The sequence below is a fragment of the Arachis duranensis genome, chromosome 10 (assembly GCF_000817695.3).
Source record: "Arachis duranensis cultivar V14167 chromosome 10, aradu.V14167.gnm2.J7QH, whole genome shotgun sequence".
NCBI lineage: Eukaryota > Viridiplantae > Streptophyta > Magnoliopsida > Fabales > Fabaceae > Arachis > Arachis duranensis.
In genome coordinates this window covers 86,019,900-86,037,510 of record NC_029781.3, presented here as the reverse complement: position 1 = coordinate 86,037,510, position 17,611 = coordinate 86,019,900, and the positions used below count along the sequence as shown (strand labels likewise).

General features: G+C 32.6%; 1 protein-coding gene across 1 annotated transcript; it reads left to right on the top strand.

Annotated features, from left to right (window-relative positions):
* The first annotated feature begins 1,637 nt into the window (after nt 1-1,637).
* LOC107470655 (3-ketoacyl-CoA synthase 10) lies at nt 1,638-6,029 on the top strand. The gene is made up of 3 exons (XM_016090050.3): nt 1,638-2,109; nt 2,933-3,561; nt 4,830-6,029. Exons 1-3 carry the CDS (start codon nt 1,696-1,698, stop codon nt 5,401-5,403), a joined length of 1,617 nt encoding a protein of 538 aa, XP_015945536.1. The 5' UTR covers nt 1,638-1,695; the 3' UTR covers nt 5,404-6,029.
* The last annotated feature ends 11,582 nt before the right edge of the window (nt 6,030-17,611 follow it).

Genomic DNA, 17,611 nt, shown 5'->3' with positions numbered 1-17,611 from the left:
ATACATGGTTTGTGTATTGTGATTTTAATATTAAAATAATACAATATACTCTCTAAATATTGTCTTTATAAATATTTAAAAAGTAATCCGTCTCCGCCGTACCAATCCTTATTAATATCTAAAAAAATAGCCTCTATGAGAAATATAATTTCCTTTTTCTTTTTTGACATACACTAAAACTCACACCACACTAATTAGGCTAAACCTAGTCTAAACTCGGTACAACATATCAAGAGGTATTATGATTTGTCACTTCAACTAACAAGTAATCCGCAAGAATGGGCTGTCTAAAAGGAAAAAAAGTAATTCGCAAATGGATGATTAAATTCATGATTTGATGGCTAATGGCTTGGTTGCTTTGAGCACTTATTGATTCAAATTGTCACTGTTCACACTTATTGTATTTCCTTTATATATGCGCTCTGTCAGTTCTTTTAGCCTCAATATTGAAAATTAAATGTTGGTAAAGTTATGTGAAATTTTAATATGAAAAGGTCATCTTATCCCTTGGTACAAGTAATTTTTCATGCTCATGAATTAGACAAGAATACGGGCCGGGTTATGCGGTTTGCAATCATATAATCGTGTTCAAAGTGGGTAGATTGCTAATGCACAGAAACAACCTTTTCAGTTTTCACATACATGTGATTCTCGTCTGCATACTAGCATGGAGTATTCTTGATTTTATAGTCCATTTCCAGATTTGAATGGCTTGATCTATATATGTCGTGGTAGGTCTGCTATAGGCTTAATTTTTTGAGCTGAAATAAAGCTTTGTGACCTAGCTTTTCTAAATAAATATCACTTTTTAAATCTGCTTCAAATTAAGCATCTTCTTGCAATGAAATATCCAGGGAATGTCATTATCCTTATTTTTATTAGTGGCTAATTTCAATCTAAACCCTTAACCATCACATCGCTATTTTTCTGGTGTCATTATTGTATCGCACTGGATTACCACCATTATAACCATATGGTTTTAGTTTGTTGTCTTATAAAAATTTAGAAACACTCTTTGAAAAAAAAATATTTGCTGGCTTAAATAATATATGATAATTATTTATTGTGGAAGAGTCAAAACTTGTGGTAAAAGTTAAGAGGAAATTTTCTCCACGGCAGATGTAAAAGCTGTAACAATAATAAAGGTGTGCTCTAATATAACATGGCAGAATTTAATTGTGACACAGCACTTGAAGAAGAAATGGCCTGGGATGATAAGGGTTTCAAAGGATAAAGATGGAAACTCATAAGAGATTGAACCTAAACTGTACCAACTGTATGCATTAGAGCAGCTGGTGGGCCGTTGGATGTGACATTGATTGTTCACAAGAGAAAAACCAACTGGATCATCCAATGTTCACAAACTTTTTATATATTTTTTGATCTTTAAAAACACAAGAACGGAGAGACAAGAAAAAAGGTAAAGGGAGTTACTAGTACATATTACACAACGAATTGAACTCATGCACCCACTGATATTAAATGAAGAAATTAAAGGCCGTTGAAAAGTCTCAACTACACACACATCAATTAGGTGCTAGCATTTACTCGTTTTCACCCACTATCTTGTACTATACCACTACTTAGAAATAACACTAATCTAAAGTAGTATAAATACATATATAGATTAAGTTTGAGGCATCCATCACACACTCATATTAAAATACATTGTGATCTTGATCTTGATCTGGTGGCATGGCGAATAACGAACGAGATCTGTTCTCAACGGAGATAGTGAACCGTGGGATTGAGTCATCTGGACCGAACGCGGGTTCGTTAACGTTCTCGGTTAGGGTTCGTCGGCGGTTACCGGATTTTCTTCAATCGGTGAACCTCAAGTACGTGAAATTGGGGTACCATTACCTGATAAACCATGGCATTTACTTGGTGACGATACCGGTGCTGCTTGTGGTGTTCAGTGCTGAGGTTGGTAGTCTGAGCAAAGAGGATCTGTGGAAGAAGCTTTGGGAAGATGCGCGTTATGACCTTGCTACCGTCTTGGCTTCTTTTGCCGTCTTTGTTTTCACGCTCTCTGTTTACTTCATGTCCAGGCCTCGCCCCATTTACCTCGTTGATTTTGCATGCTACCAACCTCAAGATCACCTCAAGGTACCTTTATTTCTCCAATCTTCACGTACACCCAGCATGCTTGTTAAATAATATTTTTATATGTGTTGAATTAGTTATTTGTATCATGTACCAAATAAGAATATGCTTAATAATTATATTTTCAACCATGTACATGTTAAAAAAAAAATTAGCTATCAAATAAATTAAACATATATATTAAAATGAGTTAAATAATATATATAATTATACAAAAATACATAATAATTAATATTTTGTGTGTCTAAAATACTTTTTTTTATTTAACTACTATTATTCTTAAATGGACTTATTACTTATTAGAGAAAACTATAGAGCTTTTGCTAACGACGGTCTTTTTGCTAACAAAATTAAAAGTGGAAGGATTTTAAAATAAATAAATGTACATATCCTTAGAATTTTTAAATATATATTTTTTCATTATAACACTTTTACTTTTAATATTTGTTTGCAAAATCGTAATAAAGTACTATGGACATCAGTTAATATTTGAACATAAAGTCTGCATTTGGAATAAATATTTAAGGTCTTATTTACGTATTTATTTTATTGAAAGCCTTAACCAATGTCTTTTGAAATTTGTTTGATTAGTATAATTATCTCAAGATATACTAAGACATAAAGATCAGATGCTGAAAATAGAAATAAAGACAAAGTATATTTTTATTTGTGCCATAGTTTGAATGATAAGAAAATATAAACAAATCTAGGTGATTAATTCTTATATTGACTACTTATCACTCTACTGTTGATTTTAAACATAGATTTTCAGACATTAAAATCTAAGAAATTGTAATAAAAAATTGCATGAATAATGTGTGTGAAGGTGTCAAGGGAGCAGTTCATTGAGCTAGCAAGAAAATCAGGCAAGTTTGATGAAGGGAGCTTGGAGTTTCAAAAGAGGATCCTAATGTCTTCAGGCATAGGCGACGAGACATACATCCCCAAAGCAGTGATAGCCTCCAACGAGAACACGGCCACCATGAAAGAAGGCCGAGCCGAGGCGTCGACGGTCATGTTCGGAGCACTCGACGAGCTCTTCGAGAAGACGAGGGTGCGGCCAAAGGACGTAGGAATCCTTGTGGTGAACTGCAGCATCTTCAACCCTACGCCATCGCTATCAGCAATGATCATAAACCATTACAAGATGAGGGGCAACATTCTGAGCTACAATCTTGGAGGAATGGGGTGCAGTGCTGGGATCATAGCGGTCGATTTGGCCAGGGATATTCTTCAGTCAAACCCTAATAACTACGCGGTTGTTGTCAGCACTGAGATGGTAGGCTTTAATTGGTACCAGGGAAAAGAGAGGTCCATGCTTCTTCCCAACTGCTTCTTTCGTATGGGTTGCTCCGCCACCTTGCTCTCCAATCGCCGCCGCGACTATAGCCGTGCCAAGTATCGTCTTGAGCACATTGTTCGCACGCACAAGGGTGCCGATGACCGCAGCTTCAGGTTTGTTTTTTCAATTCTAAATGAAGAAACATGAGAAGAAGAATAGAATTTAATAATGAGAAAAGTTTATTTAATACATATTTTTTATATGAATAATCACTTTTTTTATTAATTAATTATTTTATTTTCAAATTTTATATTAAAATTTGATTTTAAATATATTATTTAAAAATGATCTATTTAAATGCATTAAATGATTATAATTTTTTTTTTTATAATATCAACGAACCCATTTTTTTTTTCTTTTCGTACAATTTAAACTTTATTGTTTAACTGACATAGATGACACATAATGATGTATTCTTTGTTAATATCATCGTTTTGGAAATGAAGATTAGTCATTAGTTTATTGCATCGACTTTGTTTTTCTCAGGCCCTTATATAAGTATAAAACACCAGGGAAAGGAAACGAACGACAGAAATTGATTCGACAGTTTGGCCTATTTATGATCTCTTTGACAGTTAGCATTTTTGACAGTCTGGGTTTTCTAGTTTATTTCGTTAGCTTTCCGTGTAGGTTAAGTCACTTTTATAATTGCAACTGCTTTTTAAAATCGAAATCCTAATTACCTAACTTATTACTTATAAATTATTAAGAGAGAGGCGAAAGCAGGTTGAACCGTGGAAGGAATGTACAATAGTGATATTCTATTGTTAGAACTGTAGGCAGATTCCACAAATTTCAAACCTTGTGACTGAACATAAATGTCTATTTTATATAAAAAGAATTATTATTATCTTATTCTTTGCATATTATATTATCAATACCAAGTTGAAATAATTAATTATTTTTATATTTATCTTACATATAAGTTAATATTAATTAATTTTTTATTAATAATATTGACTTTCTACTATTCTGGTAATGAATTTATTTTTATCTTTTTCTCTATTTATTTATTGGGTGAACTTTTCTATCTGTTGTTTAATCTAATCCACATTCCACAAAAAAAGGAGATAGAAGGAACTTTCTTGTGGTCCTCCGAATAGAGACACCCGGGATATTATGCATATTCTCTATGTATATATTTAATTAGCTTCAAAATCATCAATGGTTCGTTATTTTGGGTTGACATTTGGGTTCAACTGTTCAACCGTCTAATTAATAACCAAGCATATACCCTCAGAGGACCCCCCCAAAAAACAAAATTGACAACATAATGATAAAGAAAGTAGCCAGGTTGTTATTATATTATCAACTTGTGCTTGGTAGTAATCCATCAACATAATTTTTATTTTTCACTTTTCTTCTCCCTTTTAATATACAGGTGTGTGTACCAAGAGGAAGATGAACAAAGATTCAAGGGGATCAAGATTAGCAAAGACTTGATTGAAATCGGTGGTGATGCTCTCAAAACAAACATCACCACACTTGGGCCTTTGGTGCTACCCTTCTCCGAGCAGCTCCTATTCTTTGGAACCTTGGTCTGGAGGCACTTGTTTGGCGGCAAATCTGACGGTGGAAACTCATCACCATCAATGAAGAAGCCGTACATTCCGGACTACAAGCTCGCCTTCGAGCACTTCTGTGTGCACGCGGCGAGCAAGCCCATCCTCGATGAGCTCCAGAGGAATCTGGAGCTCAGCGACAAGAACATGGAGGCATCAAGGATGACACTGCACCGGTTCGGCAACACTTCCAGCAGTAGCATTTGGTATGAACTTGCTTACTTGGAGGCCAAGGAAAGGGTTAGAAGAGGAGACCGCGTTTGGCAACTTGCTTTTGGTTCTGGATTTAAGTGCAATAGCGTTGTTTGGCGCTCCATGCGCCGAATCAACAAGCCTTCTAGGAACAACCCTTGGCTTGATTGCATCAACAACTACCCTCGCTCTCTCACTTAATCGCCCTCGCCTTAAGACACTTCCGAACAAGAATTCTGTTATCGAGGTAAAAACTCACGTGCAGTTGTCTTTCTTTGAAGTTAATAGTTAAAAATCATTAGATAATTTAATATGTTTAACTAAATTATTATCTAATGGTTCTCAACTATATATATACTTCACACGAAAACAACAGTATTTGAATTTTCACCGTTATTTAAACATAGTTATTATTATACTCCGTAGAACTGGCATTCTATCTTACAGTGATTAGGTATTATGTTAGCGCGGAATATGGTAATAATTATTACATGGAAACTAAGGAGCATTTCTGATTTTATATAATCTCTGTCAGTGTCGGCGATAAGAGAGCTTTATTTTGTTTAGGATCAATAATTCTTCTGTAGTCCTCATCGATGAAGCTGGTCTTTTATGTTTGACAGCTGCACTTTTAATTTCTTATTAGTTTGGTGGCTTGGAATTTAATTTAATTATACATACTTATAGTGTGGCTGCTTGCATGTTTTAATTAATCTCTTGAATCATCTTATTCATAGGATGATATGAAAATTCAAAGTTGATTTAATGTTGGATGACTACCTAGTCAACAATGCGTAGTTGCTTTAATTGATTTTCATTAATTTCTATGGTTTTCTTGACCTACCTCAACTAACTATACATGTGACTCTGGAAACGGATTGGTATATATATAGATATTATATCAGCATAGCTGGTTTATATGTCAAATAGAAATGAATTATTAATATTGAATTGAATCTTGGGTTTCATCTATGCATCTATATATCTATCTCTGGAATTGGACAAGTTCCTTCCTCCATCACTTTCACCCGAACAAATCAAAGCCCATTTGTAGCGACGATGTTGATAACTTGATTACTATATATAAATTGCAAGTTGCTTGCTCTAGCTAGATAGTATTAACATATATACATATTCATTGATGAGATTACCATGCATGCTAGTATTTCATTGATTCTATTAATGAATGTACTTTCTAATCTTTAACGTGACCCTCTTATATCGTCTATATATCTGATTAACAATTGATTTGATAGCTACGAAATAAATGAGGAATGGTATAAATCTTTTCAAGTAGTTATGACAGCAAATTAATGGTAGACGATAGTTGATATCAAAATAGATATTATAATACTCTCGGGACAATTTTTTTCATAGTCGTTGTTTGTGCTCTTGAACATATATAATGAGAGAAAGTTTACCACTCAATGCCAACAAAAGAAACCGGCAATGTTTCTTTAAAAAATAAAAAATAGACAATATTATATGATGAAGAAAATTATTTTGGGTTATGGAAGTATTCTGCATTTAAGTGATTTCACTGACTAAGTCCAACCAAGTAATTTAGACTCACATGCTATTTATAATAGATTTTTAACGTAAATCCCCTCTTATTCGTTCGTTTCTCTTCAACGTAAACCTTTCATTCTTTTTTGATTTCTCTGTATTTTCGTCTGATTATTGTCTCTCTTTAAATTTTCGTTTTCTTCTTCGATTTTCTTGTGTTCTCCTCGGATTTATTCTCTTTCTCTTTAGATTTTTGATCTACATTTGTTTTTTTTAATAGAACATTGTAATTGTTAGAAACAAGAGACTAAACAGGAGAAAGAATTTGTGTATTATTGAGTGTATTCAAGTTGTTTGGAATGATACAATATTAAAGGGTATTTATATGTGCTAAGAGAATCGGAATAATAAAGACGTAATATTCTATAATAAATATTCAGATATACTAAATAATTCTAATGAATGCTAATTGATCCTAATATATTCTAACATCTCCCCTCAACACTTGAGTTTGAAACTTATTTAAAACAACAAAATAAAAAAATTGCATAAACGAATAGAACGGACGCAGCGGAACTGCCAGAAGGAAGCGCAGATAGAAATGTTGCTATCTGAAAGAAGCTCAGACAAAACTGTCTGAAGAAAGCGCAGATAAAACTGCCGCTGTTTAAAAGAAGCGCAAACAGAACTATCACTGACTGAAGGAAACGCAGACGGAACTGCCGTTTTCTGAAGGAAGCGCAGAAGAAACTGTCACAAGAAAACGCAGACAGAACTGCCACAAGGAAACACAAACGGAACTTCCAAAAGAAAAGTGCAAATGAAACTACTACAAGAGAGCGCAGACGGAACTGCCACGGGAAACGCAAACAGAACTGTCACGAGGGAACGCAGACGGAACTGCCACGAGGGAACGCAGACGGAACTACCACGAGGAAACGCAAACGGAACTGCCGCAAGAGAGCAAAAACTATATGATTTCTCCATGAGAATAGGTAAACAGTGCATGGCATTGGTGTTTGATCATTCGACTCGAAAAGACACAAGACGGAAAGAATAGACTAGTCGGTGAGGTGAAAAAAATCAAAGAAGTGACAAAAGACAAGAAAAATAGAATAGAAGAAAAGTGTGAAAAATACAGTGATTTCACCAAAAGAAAAATAACATATCTTCTTCAAGGAGGATACCATGGCTATGATACCATATTAGAAACAAAAGACCAAATAGGAGAAAGGATTTGTGTATTATTGAGTGTATTCAAGTTGTCTAGAATGATACAATATAAAATAGTATTTATAGGTGCTAAGAGAATCGTAATAATAAAGACGTAATATTCTATAATAAATATTCAGATATATTAAATAATTCTAATAAATGCTAATTGATCCTAATATATTCTAACAAATTAAAATCGTTTAGGTTTTGGGTGTTCCAAAACAATGAATGATTCAAGATCAAATCAGTTGAATGAAGGCGATTTTTCAAGTGGACGAGGTTTGGATCATTCTTAATTTTATCTAGTTTCATTCTTCAATAATTTTGAATAGAATAGAATAGAATAAAATCTAATGCAATTGAATAAAGTAATAATGAATAATTTCATTCTTCTTTGCTAAAATCAGTATTGTTTATAAATTTGAATTTAGATATAATGCAGAAGTTTTTGAATTTATAAAATGCACAATTTTTGGTTCATTTGTTTTATACAATGGTATTGCTATAATAATATTTCGGTTCATTTGCAATCCAAATGTGTTGTCAATGAACAATTTGTCCTAAAAATTGGGATGACTTTCAAGACAATTGAATGGAATGGAATCTAATGTAATTAAATAAAGTGATAATAAAAATTTCATTCTTCTTTGTTAAAATCAGTGTTGCTTATGAATTTGAATTTGGATAACATGCAGAAATTTCTGAATTTATAGAATACACAATTTTTGATTAATTTATTATTACATAATGGTGTTGTTATAATAATATGTCATGGCTAAGATGCAAGAATATCAAGCGAAAGTAAAGATAAATGTTTGTTATCTCGTGAAGATGCTACGTTGAATGATGTTAACGACCTTCAAAGTCTCCCACGTGTTAGAATAAGAGGATGTCCTGAGAATAGATTGGGATCGAATATGGAAAAAATGATCGCAAATACATCAAGGAAAAAGAAAAAAAGGCAGTTCTAAGTGAGATAACATTGATTTGTTTTTTATTAGGCAAAAATGTGTTTGTACATGTTAGTACATTTGCTAATATATGATTTACTTTTTTGCAGTTGAACTTTTTAAATGGTTGGTCAATAATTTAGTCATGGGTCAATAATTCAGTCATGCTCCAGCCTTTATCATGAACAGGATATGAATTATCCTTGAGAGGATATGATGCACTATGATAGAAGTTTCGGTGTTTAGTAAAATAATTTTTTTCGGTTCATTTATGTTTTACTCATAATATTTTTTTCTTTGATGAAAATGAGGGTTAATTTTTTCTTGTGTATTATGTTTTATTGAATAGTCACTTTTAGTTTTTAAAATTGGTTTCTGCAATTGTATTGTGGTAAATAGTTTAGGTGTTTATTAGAATAAATTTTAATTCATTTGTGTAGTTTCGGTTCATTTGTATTTTTGCCGCCGTTAATGATATTTGATAAATACATTCAATTTATTCAGTATGAACCTAGATTCATTCAAATTAATTTAATCTCAATACATTTCAGACATTTTCAACAAATAAATCAAAAAAAATTTAAGAAAATATTTTCAAATATATATGTCAACATTTACAAATAGTCATAGAAGTGTTTGCCTCTTTACAATTCTTTTCAAAATAGTGTTCAAGAATATCAATAGAAATTCATTACAATTTAGAAGATTGAACCTATTTACTTTTTATATCTCCGATGATAATCTACAGAAAAGACTTGAGAGGTCAGCGGATAGCTTTGAGATTCTTATGTCTTCAGATCCCTCAATTACTTTGTCTCCTCTATTTATTTATCTTGTCCAAGAGAATGGCTGGACCATATTCATGTTTGAAAGCATCAACTTATTCCTACAATTGAAAGAAATTTATTAATATGTATTAATTTAAAAGTACAGGATCAATTATGTTTAAAAATTTTGTCAATACTTAACAGCAACATCAAGTGAACCTCAGTTAATTTACAAATGAATTGAAATTAGTTCAGATTTGAACAAGCAGTCAAAAAGACTCAATCATCAACAAAAAATATATCGAATTCATTTTTGGATCCAAATGAACTTCAAATAAATTAAGAAATGAATTGAAATTATTTAATGATGGTACAATAGAAACTTAGAACCAATAAAAATGTTAGCAAAATGTTACGGTGAAAAATAAAAGCTTTATATCCTAAAAATAGTTATAAAGTACTAAACATATCCCTTGACAAAAGACAATTAGAGTAATGACTAATGAGTGATAAGAAAATCACAACCAACACATATACTGGAAGAGAAATTGCATCTTATTATAAATGAACCAAGTGTATACAACTGACAATTATGAAAGCTATAACTAACTAAACAAGTATACATGAACAAGTGACAGAGGATAAATGTCACAATGTCAGTAAAGAATTTCTCAATAAAATTGCGTTGTAAGTATAGTTCTAAATTGACATACAATCCTCAGTCAACGTTTAATTTGTTTGTCACAATGCAAACCAATAAAAATAACCGAAGTATTTAAACCTCGGGTCGTCTCTCAAGGAATTGAAGGGAAGTGTACTTATTATTGGTTGTAGGAAAGTATTTTTGGGGTTTTGAATGAAGAACAAGAAATGTAAATAACAAGAAAATAAACTAACAACTAAGAAAAGTCTTAGCAAGAGGTAAGAATTGGAATTCCTATCCTCATTATCATCCTCAATTGTGATGGTAAATGTAAATTGCCTTCACTTAGTTAACCTCTAATCAATAAAGGAAAGTCAAGTGCATACAATCAACTTGAGTTCACAAGTCTTAGTCAACTCATAGTGAAAGACTAGATTTAGTGAAGTTCAAGTTAACCGACAATCTTCAATTACCAATCAACAAGAGATTTTGATAATTCAAGAGTCTCCAAATCACCAACCCAAGCCAAGAATAAAAAAATCTATTTCAAAATCCAACTAAGCGTTTTATCAAACACTTGGAAGGTACAAAATAAAAACATAGAAAATTAACAAGAAATAGTAAAATCTAACACTAACAATTGCAAGAAAATAATAACAACAAATTAAAGAAAGCAACAATAAACATAAAATACCTCAAAGTGCATTCAAATGAAATTGGAATCAACAAGGAGTCATGAACAATAAAGCAACAAGGTAAAGGAAACAACATATAAAACTAAGAAAGAAAAGAGGTAATAACAAGAAATTAAAAGAGGAACTTGAGTCAAAATAAGAAGTGGAACCTAAACCTAGATGAAATTGAAAATAAAAGAAGAAACCCTAAAACCTAGAGAGAGGAGAGAACCTCTCTCTCCAATTCTACATCTATCTAAAACTATTATGTGTGAATTGAATTCCCATGATGAATGAATGATCTATCCTCCTGCACTCCTAGCCTCTAATCTGCAGACTGGGCTCGAAACTGGACCAAAAATCAGCTCAAAAATCGCCCCCAGCATTTTTCCTTTACTGAGGCATGTGCAGCTTGTCACGCGTATGCGTCAGCCACGCATACACATCGTTTGAATTCTGCACTGGCCACGCATACGCATCAGTCACACGTATGCGTCAGTGGACGACTCTCCTGGTCACGCGCACGCTTCAGCCATGCGTACGCGTCGACACCAGCTTCTCAAATCTTTAATTTTTTGTGTTTCTTCCACTTTTGCATGCTCCCTTTCCATCTTCTAAGCCATTCCTGCCCTATAAATTCTGAAATCACTTAACACACATATCACGACATCGAATGGCAATAAAAGAGGATGAAAAATTAGCAATTTTAAGGCCAAATAAGCATGTTTTCATTCTTAAGCACAAATTAGGAAGGAATCTCAAAAACATGCAATTTATATGGATAAGTGTGAGTAAAGTTGATAAAATCTACTCAATTTGATCCAAAATAAGGCATAAAATAGTGGTTCATCAACAAGTTCAGCAAATTCAAGTAAAACAAAACCAAATAAACCTCAATTAAACTAAAAAATGAACTGAAATTAATTAATGAATTGAAATTATTTAATGAAGCAAAACTAATGAACCTCAATTGAAATGCATCAAAACTACTACAGTCTCATTTGATGCCCTAGTTATAGAGAAAAATAAGAAAAAAACTAAATCAAAGAAACTTGATCTACTAAATGAACAAACTCGATCCACTAAACCCTAAATCGAACTAGTAGAAATGCGAGAAATGCGAAGGAGAAAATTGAACATAATAAACAAGTAGTTTTGTCAGTACCTTGAGGAATCTTTGTTGTTCTTTTTCTGTATTTTTTGTTGATGATCGCAAACGCAGCACCAGATTTTTCTGTTTGCAGAGAATTTGAAAGATTTTTGAGAGATTTTGAGGGAGATTTCAAATTTCTTTGTTGCAATTTTGAGTAGGATATATAAACAATTTTTCATATTAGAGCGTGACACGAGAGATAACGTTTGTTTCTCTTTTAATGAGAGTGATTTTTGTTGGTGTTGGACCTACTTGGTTGGATTTAGATGACAATAAAACTTGGATGTGTAGCAGATCTGTCTAGGTTAATACTTCGCCAACAAACATATTTTTAAATGTAATCTATAAAAACTGTAGAATTAATATAAATTTTAAATTTTAATTTGTAAATATTAAATCAGGAGCAAGTCCAGAAATTTAATAAAAGAGGTGATGAAAATTAAATTCTTATATAATCAAGTGTAATTTCATATATTTGATCATATATATAATTATGATCAGTGTCTTCTTTTGTTTAAGAAAAATGTTAGTAAGTTTTTGTTAAATAAAAAAGTTATTTCAATCCTTATAATTTTTTATTTTAAAATTAATAAAATATAAAACTTATTTTTTTGAGTTTTTTGTTAACTAATTTGCTTTGTTATGTATTCACATGACAATAAGTTATATTTGTATTATATTATTAAAAAAACATGACATATAAAATAATATAAATTCATTATGCTAATAATTTTGTTATATGAATTTAAAATATATTAAAGTATTTTTATATAATAATAGGGATAAAAATTAGGAGAAACAATGATTAAAAAAGAGAAGAAACAACCAAATAAAACAGTTATTATTGTTGGAAAAATTCAACAAAAGTTCAAATAAGAATCAGTTTAACAGTGGAAGTACCAAAAATAATTTTTCCACAACATGTGCGATTAAAATAGGCAATTCCAAAGATACTCCAAGCAGCAAATATAATGGCAGAAATTAAATAATTAGACACTAGAATTATAAGGTGGAAAAACCCCCCCAAAAAGAGGGACAAAAAACTCACGGGACGTAGTCTAGTAAAATCTTCTACTATCAGAATAATGGGTACATAAACAGTCTTCCTAGTGACATTAGGGCATCTCAACAATCAACAAAATACATCATCAAAATTGATGGAATCAACATAAACCCTCTACAAAGTGGGTATCTCAAATCAAGCAAAAGAGAAAGCAATATAACTAGAAAGTTATATCCTAATTTTCATCTCTACACCAGGAATAATATACTAAAATTTCATAAGAAATGGAGCAAGTTTATCAGTTCAATCGGATAAAAAATGACTTGCCCTTTTCTCCCAATTTTCTTCTCCACTTCGTCGAAGAAGCTCTTTGCGTGCTTCGTTTTCTATCTTTCAATTTTGAAAGAAGCCTCATATTTTTTCTCTCTCTCTTCCTCATGGCTTTATGCCATTTTCTTCATTTATTTTTTTAATTGTGGGCCCCGCTTAGTTGGGAATCCACCAACAAATCTCTCCCTCACCAACTCAAGTGGAGATAGGCTGTTCCACTAAGCCCGCATTCTCTTTGCAAGAATCAAACTTCACTGCAGGTAAACTCTTAGTCATCATATCTGAACTATTATCATCAGTATGGATCTTCTCAAGTGCATATGACTTCATCTCAAGTGCTTAATGTATCCAATGATACCTCACCTCTATGTACTTTGATATGGAATGAAACGTCAGATTCTTGCTAAGATAGATAGCACTCTGACTGTCACAAAATAACACAAACTTCTCTTGATTGATGCCTAACTCTTGTAGAAATTTCTTCATCCACAAGAGTTCCTTAGAAGCTTCAACAACATCAATGTATTCTGCCTCTGTAGTAGACAAAGCAACACATTTCTGAAGTCGAGATTGCCATGACACAACTCCCCCTGCAAAAGTCATCATATAACCAGAAGTAGACTTTCTTGAATCAAGATCCCCAGCCATATCTGCATCTGTGTAACCATCCAACATAGGTTGGCCACTCCTAAAGCATAAACAAATTCTGAAAGTACCATTAAGGTATTTGAGAATCCACTTTACTGCTTGCCAGTGTTCGTTGCCAGGATTAGAGAGAAATCGACTAACAACTCCAACGGCATGAGCAATATCCGGCCTGGTACAAACCATAGCATACATCAAACTGCCAACTGCAGATGCATATGGAATATTCTTCATTTCTGCTTTCTCTTTCTCACTTGTAGGACATTGCTGTGAACTCAGCTTGAAATAACTAGCAAGTGGAGTACTAATAGGTTTGGAATTACTCATGCTAAACCTCTTTAAAACCTTCTCAATATACTTCTGCTGTGACAACCACAGTTTTCCATTCTTCCTGTCACGAGTGATACTCATGCCAAGAATTTTCTTTGCAGGACCCAAATCCTTCATAGCGAAGGATCTGTTCAAGTCTTTCTTAAGACTTTCAATCTTCTTAGTGACATGACCAACAATCAACATGTCATCAACATAAAGCAAAAGAATGATAAAATCACCATCAGAGAATTTCTTAACATACAAACAATGATCAGAAGAAGGCATACTATACCCATGACCTTCCATGAAGGAATCAAACTTCTTGTACCATATAAGCTCTTCTTCAACTTGCATACAAGATTCTCCTTTCCTTTAGCCTTGAAACCCTCTGATTTCTCCATATAAATTTCTTTATCTATGTCACCATGAAGGAATGCAGTCTTCACATCAAGTTGCTCAACCTCTAAATTCAAGCTAGCTGCCAATCCAAGCACAACTCGAATAGAGGATATCTTCACAACTGGAGAGAAAATCTCCATAAAATCAATACCTTTCTTTTGCTCAAAGCCTTTCACAACCAATCGATCTTTGTACCTTGTCCGTGAGACATTTTCATTCGCTTTCAATTTGAACACCCATTTATTCTTGAATGCTCTCTTACCCTTTGGCAACTTCACCAATTCAAACGTATGATTTTCATGCAAAGATTTTATTTCTTCTTGCATGGCCTTCAACCAATCTTCCTTATGCTCATCAGACATAGCTTCCTGGTAGCTCTCTGACTCTCCAGTCTCAGTGTTCATCATATACTCATGAAGAGAGTATTTCTAAGAAAGATGGCGCTCTCTAGTAGATCTTCTCAATTCATGCTCAATTGGTGGTTCAAGTAGAACTTCAACATCTGGTAGAACTTCTGCATCTGGCACTAGGGGTGGGCATGGTTTGGATTTTTATAAATCTAAACTTGATCCACTTCAGAACCAGTTTTATGGTTTATGAAACCAAACCAGAACTGGATTGAAGAGAGAAACCGGTTCTAAACCGGTTTGAAAAAATAAAAACCAGTTTTAAACCGATTTTAGAATTTAAATCTAGTTTTACTTACAAACCGGTTTTAAATCCGATTTTACTTACAAACTGGTTTTAAATCTGGTTTTTTTAAATCCAAATCTAAATCCATTTTTTTAATAAAATCCAGTTTTAAATCTTGATTTTTAACCAAAAATCCTGTTTTAAAACCAATTTTTGAAAATTCAGTTTTAAAACTAGTTTCTTCAACCAAAAATTCAATTTTAAAACTAGTTTTTAAAAATCCAATTTTCAAACCTGATATTTTAACAAAAAATCCACTTTTAAAACCAGTTTTTAGAAATTCAATTTTCAAACCATAATTTTTTTTAAAAGTAAAATTAATACTAAAATCATTTTAAAGTGTATAGGTTCATTACAACTAGAATTTGGTTCTTTATAAATCTAATGACAATAGCTAATCTATATAACATTTAATCATTCTCAAAACATCAAATGAATACCACCAAAAAAATCTCTCTAAAACAACAACCACAAAGTATCAAAAGATGCCAAGTTGCCAACAAAATCATCAAACAACCACAACCTTTGAGAAAAATATATATGCAAATAACAAAATATACGTTTGTCATTTGAAAACAAATCTTTGAATGAAATTATTAAATGAGAATATTAAGCATACCCAGTCATCGTCAAGATTATCAATTGATGCCGCCATAGAATAAGCACCATCATTAGAGGAAAATATATCTGCCAAGGGAATCAAATTAATTATCAAGTCTATATTCAATAACTTTTAATTGGTAACGAATACCTAAATTCTAAAATAGAAAGACAACAAAAATAAAAATAAAATAAAATGAGAAGAAATATGAAACAAATTCTATACCTTGATCAACTTGTTGAAGAACTTCACCATCATCATCTAAAGCAGAGAAAAGATCTTCCTTAAGCCAATCTCCTGTGCAGACTAAGGCCTCTACCATTCTAGGTGTTAAGAAACTGCGGTATGGATTGAAGACTCTTCCTCCAGTACTAAATGCAGACTCTGAAGCTACCGTAGAAATAGGTATAACTAATACCTCACAAGCCATATTTCCAGAATTGGAAATTGGGTTGAGTTGACCTTCCACCAGTTTAGTATATCAAACTTATGGGTGTTTGGCTCGCATTCTTCTTGTAAATATCTATCAAGTTCAGATCTTGTATTTGTTCTATGACCGGTTGCTTGCAGAAAAAAGCCCATGTTATGAAGATCAGTATTAATGTTGTTGGCTTAAACATCTTGCGTATCAGCTTCACTTGCTTCCTCAGAACTTTGGTATTGCTGATAAAGTAACTTTATGCACTTGGACAACTTTGACTTCAATTCACCTCCTTTTTCTTCTCCAAATAAGTAATCCAAGAAATAATTGACATACTCAATCTTTTGCATTGGATTAAGTACGATAGCAATCAATAACAACATATTAACCGAATCAGGATTGTCCCAATACTTCTCATACTTAACCCTCATCCTTTCTGCCATTGACATAGTACTAAAATCAACAAAATCACAAGAATGACGAATAAATCGTCCAATTACAAATACTTTCTTCATATACATATCATTGGTAACATATAAGGTACCAAAAACACGTATAGTGGCATCACTGAACACTCGCAAAAATGGTACAATGGACTCAGCATACTCCCAGTCTGAATAAGAAGGAACACCTCTCCCTTTTCCTCCATTCATCTTTCCTATATAGGTATTATCTTTCAAAGCTACCTCTAATATTTGATAAGTAGAGTTTCACCTAGTCTCAACGTAACATCCATGCAAGGCAAGCCTTTATATAGGATTTTTCCTAGTTCAACACACTTTTGAAAACTACTAGCTCTAGATGGAGAAGATCTAACATATTTTACTGCACTACGAATCTTCAAGACTGATTCCTCAATCTCTTTCAACCCTTCTTTTACAATTAAGTTTATAATATGTGCACAACACCTCATATGAATAAATTCACCATTCAAAATAATGCTATTCCAAGAATTCAATCGATGCTTCAGAAATTTAATTACAACATCATTAGACAAGGCATTATCAACTGTCACACTAAATACCCGATTCAAATTCCAATTATTTAAACAAGATTTAATTGTTGCTACTATAACCTTGACGAGAGGCCTAAAGTGG